Source organism: Pomacea canaliculata, linkage group LG3 (genome assembly GCF_003073045.1).
Source record: "Pomacea canaliculata isolate SZHN2017 linkage group LG3, ASM307304v1, whole genome shotgun sequence".
Lineage (NCBI taxonomy): Eukaryota > Metazoa > Mollusca > Gastropoda > Architaenioglossa > Ampullariidae > Pomacea > Pomacea canaliculata.
Window position 1 is genome coordinate 24,784,384 of NC_037592.1, and position 11,553 is coordinate 24,795,936.

General features: G+C 38.7%; 1 protein-coding gene across 1 annotated transcript in view; it reads right to left on the reverse strand.

Moving 5' to 3' along the window:
• Nucleotides 1-11,214, reverse strand: part of LOC112558519 (la-related protein 1B-like) — a 41,889-nt gene extending 30,675 nt beyond the window's left edge. The window contains 2 exon segments of the mRNA XM_025229012.1: nucleotides 10,270-10,639; nucleotides 11,120-11,214. Of these exon segments, the coding sequence (XP_025084797.1) occupies nucleotides 10,270-10,639; nucleotides 11,120-11,137 (388 nt within the window). The 5' untranslated portion in view covers nucleotides 11,138-11,214.
• Between the last annotated feature and the right edge of the window lie 339 nt (nucleotides 11,215-11,553).

Here is an 11,553-nt window from a genome sequence, read left to right on the forward strand (position 1 = left end):
CTGGTGTGCTTCATTACCTTCGCCATCTGTGACGAGTTCTCTGGTTTTAGTTTCTGTAACAGGATTTTTTTTACATGGTGGGGTTGTTAGCCCTACCACAACCTATTTTACCTCTAGGTGAGGTGTCCACCTTAGTCGCCTCTTACGACATGCCTGGCTGGATGGCAGGGACCCTATTCTTGCAATGCTTGCTAGGCAAGCATACCCCGGGGTCCCACAGGGGGGTAAAGAGAATGAAAGGGCAAAAAAAAGTTGGTATATAGAAAAAGACATCAACAAGTGTGGATTCAGGCCAATTCTAAGCTAAATGAAAACCCAAATGGCTGTGGTTTGTAGTTTGTGTATACTAGCACGACAAGGCAATATGACAACACAAGACATGAGGTATGATCTATTGTAAGATGACTAGACGTTTCGGGGGCAAAAGCGAGACACGTGCCGATGATGGTGTCGTCACCGTCAAAGAACGCTGAAAAAAGTGATTTTTAAAGACAATTGGGACATTTGATGGACTTTCCAGAAAGCCAGAAAGCGGGACATTGGGCGTCCCGCCCGATTAGCAGGTGGGACACGAGGTCAAAAGCGGGACTGTCCCGCCTAAAGCGGGACGTCTGGTCACCTTATCTATTGGTGGCCACCTATCTTAATTAACATGTCAAGTTCTGTCCTTACACCACCACTTTTTTTGATCATACACATCATGGTTACCCAGCCCACCCCTACCAACCTGCTATACCACAAAAGACATAATCCAGCAGGTTTTTTTTTTTTAAAAAGCAAGAAACACAATTAACTTGCACTGTTGTGGCCAGCTGTTCATCATCAGTTCTGTCAAATGCAGGAAACTAACACTTCACAACCTTAACCATACAATTACAACTAATACCAAAGCAGTAACTTTTGTATCTTGTCAGTTCTGGAAATGAACACTGTAAAAATTGTCCAGTGTTTTCACTATGATAGGCTTGTCTCTATGACCAGGATTGAATCTATTTGAACATCAACTCATCAACAGCAGTGTGTAACATAAGTTAACACAGCTTCCACAAAAGTGCCACAATGTCTTCTGCAGATATATATACATACTTACAAGTCAGTGACAGGACCATGGTCACAGAAAACTACCAAGCATAAAAGAAATTTTCAATGATGTTGAGTCTGACATCTAGATGACAGACACAGAACATTTCCAGCTCAGAAATGCCCTCAGAAGCCTGAAGAAATGCCACTGTTGGCTAAATCAATACTCCTTATGCTGCAGGTAGATCAGAAGCAGACCCACCCACCTTAGTCAATAAGTACATCCTTATGCACTGGGAAGTAAGAGATGGAGGGATAGAGCCAGATCAAAAAAGACTATGACTGCTTATACTTCTGGTCTTAGGAGCTCACCTGCTCTTTCTCCCCTCCCCACCCCACCAAATGCTTTTCTTTCTGTGATGTAAGAACTCTTAGCTTGTTCAGGCATTACTCATAGTCCCAAAGCAATTTGTAAATAAAATCAAAATACGATGTAAAACAGGAAAATGTGGTTTGATAAATATTCTTAAACAAGAGAGACAATGAGCAGATTGATGAAAATTATTCAGCATTTGTATATCATAACAGCAGAGTAGTTAAGAAAATGGTAGAATAGTCGGTTGGGTCTAGAACAAAAGGTAAGTTTAAGAATGAAGACTTGTTTGCTTTCTTAATCAACTGACAAAATAAGCCTTCCCTCCATAAACCATATACACTCGTTTCCTCCACCCTGTGTATGAATTTCTGAGAGTACATTTGATGTTTATCCTGAAAAGGTGTGTGCTTGTGTGCATATTAAAAGCACTTTAAGTTGGGCTGTGCTGGGAAAAGGTTATATACACATGCTATATTTATATTATTATATATTATGGTATGGTCATATGATGCAGTAAATGAACACCGTCTAAGCACAAATGCTGTACCCAGAGATGAGAAATGAAAATGCCTCACTTTCTCTTTCACAAATCTTCTAACTTACACTGTCGCCACCTGTCCCTGCCGCACCGCTACACAGTGACATTCTAACCAGGTAGCTCAGCGTGTTTACGTCATCACAAGCCACGTGTCCCCGCTGGGCGACACGCCCGAGTGCGCATACATCAAAACTGCATCCCCTGTCAGCCTGGAGGAGGAGGAGCCGCTGTTTTGGAGTCAAGAGATGTCAACGCAGACGGTGACTGGGATATCAAGAAACATCGGCGCGCGTTTTCTCGCAACTATTACGCTAACAATTGTGCCCCATCAAACGACAACCGCAAGCTGTGCACTTCCCAGCTGGTACGTGGACATCTAAGGCTGAAAGTGAGCTGAAGGGAAGAGGTGGTTGTAGCCTGCCCATCACCACCACGTTTCAGCACTAAGCGGTTCGCATTATTCGTTAATGCCTTGCGAGGGAACAAGGCAACTAAAGGACCAACTTGGTAATATAGTATAAAACGCCGTGGCACATTTATAGCTGTCCACATTCTCCACTTGTGATTACCATCTGGTAACGACCGCATCAACAACAACGTGCATAAAGGGACGGCGACATGTGACAATTTTTATAGGATTAGACGTATGGTGTGACAGAAAGTTCGGAAGTAGGGACACCCCTTGAATGACAAGAAAGAGTGAAGAATGAAGAATAAAAATTCTGCAGCAGCGAGAAAACGCAAGCATACACATACACACAATGGGACGTTCACATATGCCCGCTTGCGAGTACCTGCTGTGTCAGCACGAACCCTCGCGCCTCTGTACATTACGTTTCTGCGACAGCAGACGACACAGCGGCTCTCTCTCTTTGGTCGACGAGTCTGCTAACGAGAACGTGACGGTGTTGGCCGGCGATGATCAGGCAGCCATTAGTCAACGGCCTGCCGATGATGATATCGATACCTCGATAGTCTGAGCCTCAAGACAAGCAAAAGACCGCCTCGCGAGACCACACGGGATTGGGAGCTATGTACTCCGCCATGAGCTGCGCCCGCCACACGTCTTCCGTCTCCTAACCGTCAACGCTCAGTTAAAACTTCACTGGCCAGACCAGGGACTGGTCGCAATATGGTCGCGATGCCGTGCCTAGCGATGCAGCACTGCACCCTCCTGCACACGTGTACACACACCTCTCTCGTGCTCAGCTCCGCCCTTGTACAGCCGCAGACGACACCATAAACCACGACTGTCGTGCCGTTTGTGGGACCACCTGGCACGTCTCACAGATGTCTTTGCCTGGGGTGTGCGTACGTTCAACCCAACGCGTGGCCCGCACAGATAACATTACTGTACACAATCGTTGGGATGCGCTCCCGCATGCTCCTTGTAAAACGTTCACTAATAGAAAAGAGGATGCCTTTGCTAATAGACCTTCCTCACCCACGCGTCTAGGCTGCCGCTGTTAAACCTGACTATTTACACACAAGTTTCTTTCAGTTTTGTTATTTTGATTGCAGCATTTTCTTTAACCCTGTACACATTATATGGTGTAATCCACTTTACGGGATCAAATATTTCAACACTCGTGAACTGTAGTGTTCGAACACTCAACAAAAAAATGTGGCCTGAATTAGTCTCAAGCTACCCACACACTCTCCATTACATTGTTTTACAATTCTGCACCAGCAATTGAGATGATGATGATGATCAACTATACATGTTGAAATAACGCTGCTCATTCTCAATGGCCAGCCAGTGTGTGGAATGTTTTGCCCTTATCATTTAACACAGTGACTGCTATTGTGGCTTTCAAGGACATTAATCATTCAAGTCAAATAAGAAAATAAGTTAATAAGCATTTGAAGGTAGTAGCAAATAAACAGATCATACGGCTGTTGTCGGTCTTTTACAATAACGATTTTTTAAAAATTGGAAAGCACTTGTGGATTTTTGACCTAAATTCCTGCTCCTGATGTTACTGAAGGCTTGGACCAACAGGGCAGCTTCAAGTGTGCTAATGAGGCATTGTCAAATCACTGAGTCCACAGGAAATGAGGTATTGACTTCTTTCCAAAACCCATGAAGAACTGCAATGTTCAAAGGTTGTCTCTCTTGCAGTGATTAAACATTTTTGCTTGCATTTGGTGAATTTTTTTTATCTGAAAAAGCTAAACCAACTTTTAGAAAATAAGTTTGCATCAAGATTATCCCTTAATATTGATTCTCAATACCTTCACACACCTAGTGTAGTTTGCGAACTGATAGTGTATTTGTTTCTCATGCTACTGTTGAGCTCACTCTGTCTGTGGAAATCTACTACAACAATGGTATTAAAAATAAAGAGCTTTGTCTTATTTTATTTCTGCTTTATGTAATTAAAACCAAAAATAAATGAATGATGAAGTAGAAATAACTCTTCATTTATTACAGGTATATTTTATTGAAACTTGAACAGTAGAAACATGCTAGCCTATGGGTACCATTTAAGAAAAATTGCATATGCAATTAATAACAAGGATCTTTTGCACTTTTATCTCCATCACTTTCTCTCAAGGTAATATCATGAGCCACAGCTCACTCTACATTGGCAAGAACTAGTAAAGATGCCATCTGAAATGCTGGAAGTAAATCCATGCTTATCTTGCTGTTTAAGTCCCAGGTATACTTATGCACTTATTGAATATGTAACAAGATTCTCTTTGTCATCAAGAAAATTAAAGAGAGCCCTTACAAAATTTGTTTGCATACTTGTACAAGGCAAGGGTTTAATTACCATGCCATTTCCACCTACACTTGAGTTAAATAGTAATATATATAGCTCCTCCTTCAACAAGATTGCAGATTAGAAACATGGTGTACCTTGATGCATATGCAGAATGCCATGGTTGCCGATAGATGCCATTCAAATAAGCAGTCCTTATACAATAATTGATTTCTTCTTGGTAGAGACAAGATTCTGTACATGTAAACCGTTCTCTTAAGAATGATCTTTGGAACAGTTTGAAGGACAGGAAAAGGGTGTGGTTAAAATAACAAGAAATGGTATACAAGTAATAACTGTTGATCTCCTCACTATTAAAGAACTCTTTGTTTTAAAAAAATAAATAATGCAAACTGCAACATAGCTAGAATTTCTAAAAATTTAAGAAAAATCTGAATCACGTATAGAAATTTGCTAAGGGAATTAGAAAATACATATTCTGGTTAGAGGGATCTTCAGGTAAAAGTCAATATTTTGTCACTGTTATTAAACAGCAGCAACACAGCTATACATAAAAGAAACATGGCACTAATAATTAAGATTATGGATCAAGAACACCGGTTTGATATGGTGTGTGGCTTTTTTTATAATGGGTCAAAATTGCTCCCTAATAATTTTATCAGGGTGTCTGAAAATCTCTCTTATTTTATAGACAGGAAACAAAGATGTCTATGACAGTCTACTGGGACAAGCTATTTTCTGTCACAAGACTTCCGTTTAAGCATAGCCTAAATGGGAGTAGTATCTATTATAAATGGTCACATCTCGACATCTTGAGTGAAACTAGTTCTACACTAGTTATTCAAGCAAAAAATCTGTAATTAGGTAATGTCAAGGTAATGAAAGAATGCTGCTTAATCTTTTGATTTTGCTGTCCAATGGCAAACGGAAGGAACATGGTCAATATCACCACTATGTGAGTTAGGGACTGGCTTTAACTATTTGAGACTGAATACATGGGGTCTTTTTCACATCAGAAGCAGCCTACAACATTTATGATTAGCTTTACCTGTTGGGAAATGGGTAAAGGGAGCGGGGAACCCCACCAACCAATCATTTAAGCAGTGTTTAAGTTTTTGCATACACATATGGGCAGATGATTTACTAAACAGCCAAATGAACACAAGTTATTTGCAAACACACATCAAAAGACATTACTATTAATATATCCACTATTTTAAACATATCACTATATTTTTAATGTTGATTCTCTTACATAAGCAAGATGTAAGACCTAGTCTCTTTGACCCTGTTCCTTCAGCTATGGCAGATTAGTTAAGCTTCTTTTTTGAAGCTTTCTTAATCACCAATGACAAAATTTTAAGAGAATATGTTTACGTAATGATGCTTTTTGCTAATATCAGTGCAGTCCCAGTTGTTTGGGTGAGAGGTGAACATGGTGATATAGAGATGGTATAAGGATAATTTTGAGGAAAATTGTTCTGCCGCAAAGATTGGGGCGCCAAGGTAACAAGTCAAGACTATGTGAAAGTGTGTAATGTACAAAAGGCCTTCCAGTTTGATGTCTGTCACAGAAAGACATTTTAACAGATATTCAGTCACCACATGTAACCTTTTTATGTCATGTTTCTTCATGCCTTGAAACTGGAAGGTGAAGTAGACTACAGGAGACCAGGACCGCTGTTGCATTAAAGGGAAGCTACCCATGAAAGATCTTCAAACTAACTTCAAGAGTTTCATACCTTGACAATTTTTATATATATGTATTTATATATAAATCCAGTGCCCAGACATAGGCTGATGACCAAGCTTTAAAGATGAGTTTCCCATCTCGAAAATGTACGGTCATAAAACTGCTGGAAGTTTTCACACCCAGAGGTAAAACTGCTGCAGGTTTTTAGCCCCCTCTCCCTATTAAAAATATTGGCGGTCTTATCAAATAGTAGCAGAAAAAATACACAGAAATTTAATTTGTTGACATTGTTGTGACCTTAGTATGGCACTGATGCCAACAAGTAATGACAAAATGTCATTTTTCATGTTGAGCTTATTACAAACTGATGCCAAGTAAGGACCTTTCATGCATTTGTAACGACCTAAGTGACCGTCATTAATGCTTAAGTTTTTCTCAGGTACGGTCGGAAAGAGGTATTATTTATGAATCATTGGTGTTCTCCATGTTCTGAAATACATGTATTACTATTCTAGTAATAAATAATCGAAGAGCTAATTTTGATGCCTATCTGCCATATTAGATAACTTCAAAAGTCTCTTTAGCACACTGCTTACACCATTAATGTTAATGTTCCAAGTTTTCTAGAAATCTAAGTAATAATAATTGCAAGACCTGAAAGCCATTCTTTGGTGTAATACAAAAGTCAGTTTATGTCTCTCTCACACACACACTCACAAGGGTCACAAGTCGCATCATGAAACCTTTTCACACCTATGCCATACAATAAAACCTTTTAAATTTTTTTGTATTGATTTGTCTTTTTCCCCCATGGTCTTTGGGTTTAAGAAAGCCATGTTTCTCACTAGGGTGTACTTCAATGGAGATTCATCCTGCAGTTTCAGAACTGCTTTCAAAAAATCAACCCTAAAGTCAAGCTCTATCATACTCAGATTGACATAGAACTGTGCATATATCAACATGCACGTTGGAGGGCAGTTTCACATTTATTAAGTGCATCTGACTTGACAAACTTGCACATAAGATTTTTCATGTAAGTCTAAACAAAGAAAAGGAAGATGCTGTAACACAAATTGTGTATCTTCCAGAAATACTTTTATGCGCTTCTTGTGTCTATCAGTAAGCATGTGCTTCTTCAAAACACTTTCGCACATGGACGAAAGATTCAACGATGTTCTGCAGGCAGCACATCGTGCACAATGTTTATCTTTAGAGTCTTTTATCAACCAGTCCTTATATTTTTCTTCCTTTAGCCAGTTCTCTTGAAAAGAACACTTCCCCATCATTTTTTGAATTGTCAACAAGGCAAAGAAATGTGGTCATCTGTCAAGACTAGAATCTCGTGAAACATAAGTAAAGTTCTCGTTGCGAAACAAGACCTGGCAGTCATGTGATTAAAATAGGGACGAGGCAAAGAATTGTCTGTATTTTGCACGAAGTCGACTCAGAAAATAAATCTGTGGATTTATAAGAGGCATAAAAAATAAATCTGTAGCAATATTTTATTGATATAAGGACTTTTTTGTCAAAGTTAACTCATAGCACTTTTAGCTAAGTTGCTAGCACCAGTTAGCCCACTTACTATAACTTACATCTAACATGATTATGGTAAATAAAATGATAAAATTACAGCCAGTACACAGCAGCAAAGTCTAAGATAATAGCACATTTGTAGAATAACTGGGAAAAAATACTGAATTTCATAATCCTCTTTGAAGAAAAGCTTAAACTAAGATTGCAATGGTTAACTTTATGCCAGCAATTTTCACTTTTCAGCACTAATGAATTTTTAAGTTACATAAAATCTATTATCTCTTTTTTTGCAGAATAAAGACTGTTCAAGATCTGATACAAGAGAAGGGACTTATTATATATATCGTTCTCATCTTACAACACCTTAATTATGTGGAAAAATAATTTGGTCTTGACACAGAATTTTCCAGTTAATTTGGCAACTAATACAACTGAAGCAACTTTCTTGATAGTGTCACACATGATCTTAGGCCACACACACACAAAACCATGATGGTCTTCCACCTTGATTTAAGTTCGGAGGAAAAAACTCCACATGATGCTCATACAGGGTTCCCAGGGATCAGGGATGGTGCCAAGTAAGGACCTTATAATGACTCTGTAAGGACCTTTCACACATTTGTAAGGACCTAAGTGACAGTAATCAATGCTTAAGTTTTTCTCATATACAGTCAGAAAGAGGTATTATTTAAGAATCTTTGGTCTTCTCCATGTTCTGAAATACATGTTTTACTATTCTAGTAATAAATAATCTAAGATGACTGTTTTTTAGCTACAGCCAGTAGTCTATCAACCCTGAAGCCAAGTTCTATCATGCTCAGATTGACATGGTTATAACTGTTGCATATATCAGCCTGCACGTTGGAGGGCAGTTTCACATTTATTAAGTGCATCTGACTTGACAAATTACAAAAGTTATCTGTAACACAAACACATGTATCTTCCAGAAATACTGGAATTCATGCGCTTCTTGTGTCTATCAGTAAACATGTGCTTCTTCAAAACACTTTCACGCATGGACAAAAGATTCAAGGATATTCTGCAGGCAGCACATCGTGCACAACAGTTATCTTTAGAGTCTTGTATCAACCAGTCTTTAGATTTTTCTTCCTTTAGCCAGTTCTCCTTAAAAGAACAACTTCCCCATCATTTTTTGAATTGTCAACAAGGCAAAAATGTGGTCATCTGTCAGAAGTAAAATCTCACAAAAAGTAAGTAATGTTCTCATCGCGAACGAGACCTGGAAGTCGTGTGATTAAAATAGCAGTGAGGCAAAGAATCGTCTGTATTTTGCGCCAAAGTCAACTCCAAAAATAAATTTGTGGATTTATAAGAGGCACGAAAAATATCGATATAAGGACTTGCAAGGATCACAGAGAAAATGTAAGGACATGTGTGAGGAATTGTAAGGACCGCATTGCAAATATAAGGACTTATAAGGCCTTACGGCAAAAATTCTCTATGTAAGGACACTGCGAGCCCCGTCATAGCAGTGACAAAAAAGCTTTTAAATTAATTATAACATGTACATATATTTCAGAATGTCTTTTATGCACAAACATTATCTGGTGCAACTTTTGGTTGGGAGGGCTCAGGATGCTGCGACTTTTTCAACCAAGATTAGGAGCCTAAGATTTTTTTTCCAGTTCAAGAGTGTATGTCATGATGCCCATAACAACCTATGTCAATGCCTTCTTAAGAATGTTCCCATCATTTATGTGAAATTTAAACACCAAATAGATAATGACCCATTTAAAAAAGAAACTTATTAGAACACAACTGAAATCAGTGATTACAAATCAAATCACAGTATATTGGTTTATGATGCTACTGTATAAAAGGAAATAAAAATATCTGTGACAACTGACAATTTCCAGAACATATTTTAACAGCTTAAATCAACTGTTTTGATATTTTCAAATACACTGTAAACATAAACTCCCTGTGCTTTAATTCCTGTCATGAATCTGGCTGTAGTCTTACGGTTAATGTTTAAGAACCTTTCAGTTTCACACTGCTTAAAAACTTCTGGCATATATTGAATTGCAAACACCATATGCCTTTTATAAAGTGATGACTAATGATGCATGCAATGTGTCAGAGGTCAATATAACATATGGCTTATAATTTAGGGTACGTAAACTTAAATTTTGCACGCTAGCAGTAAAGTGTAGACTTTGCTTTAATTTCAACTGTCACCTAACTTTCATATTCATCAGCACTCACTTGATCTATTATGGGATAAGCTTCTGCAGTGAAAATGACAACACTTCGGTGTTCTATAAGTGCAAGAACTACAAATTACACACTGAATTCTATTAAACTCGTGTTTTGATTTTAAAAAAATAACTTTCTGATATATTGAAGCAGAAAATGCCATTACCTTTCTTATCTTTTGGGGCAGTAACCTTCTGCGGCGGCACTGGATCTTGAGGCGCAGTCTCAGTGCTTTTCTTCCAAGGATTAACTTTTGGTGGAGGAGCTTCAACATAAAGCTTACTGTCAAACAATTTTACAGGTCCTTTTTCTTGCTGTTCATTTTTCTCTTGACCATTTTTAGAAGTATTTCTGGTCTTGGCTGATTCTGGTTCTTGCTGTTTCTGTTTGATTTCTTTAACTGTTTCTTGTTTCGGAGAGGTTTCATTGTCGTTAGAGGCACCCACCACTTCTTTGTAAGACTTGACATTGGTGTCCATCTTTTCTGTTGGGAGCACTGTCGAAGTACCCGCCGTCGCTGCCATTTTGATTTTCACCTGAAATCGACGATGGATTGCATGTAAATAACCACACCTTGATCCACAAATCTACGAACACTTTCTGATCCCTTCTGGGAATCTGCTAAAGCGTGCGAACGTTTCCAGATGTGGAGCTACAAAGGAGGCGTGTTAGATGGTGTTGACGCCTTAATCACAATATTAGTTTACAGTATATCACTTATTTTGCTGGAGGCAATAAGGATGAGCAGCTGACGACTTGAGGCAACTTCGTCTTCTGCGCACAGATGGTTTGTTGAGAAGTTGAACATTAAGGACGACACAACCTGTGCCGTGTGCGGGCCACGTTGTGATCTCAAGTCTTGTGTACACGATAAGTAGCAACTTGTATCAAATTAAAGGCCTAAATAAAGTCAGAAATTTAGGCATGCACTTGCTGCAGTTCATTATTATTTAAAAATCCGGCTCTAGGGAAGCCAGATGTGCAAAATTTGAAACAAGTCTGCAGAAACATCTTACGATTCTCCCAAAGCACATGTCGCCATTGGTACGAAGGGCCCCCACGCATGCGTAGTCAGACTAGGGTAAAAAGGGAAGAGGCATAACCCGCGAGCAAACGACCCCCCCCCCCCTCGAAAACCTCTTTCTTATATTTACTTTAAAAAAAATTAGTAGAAGTTTCAGAATCGCTATTTAAGATTATGTAATTTCAAAACGCATCTTCTGCTGTAAATTAGCATAGGTATTGTGCATCGTATGCTGATAAGATCACATGGTCGTCGGGTGTAACTGTGCTGCCGGACATGTAGACCATCTATCATCTTATTTGATGATCAGTCCCAGGACTTGGACATAACAAGAAATATATTAATAAAGTAAACCTAATTTTTGGACACAATTTTTCATATTAATGATTCTATATGTTGTTGATATACTTATTTTATACATTATTA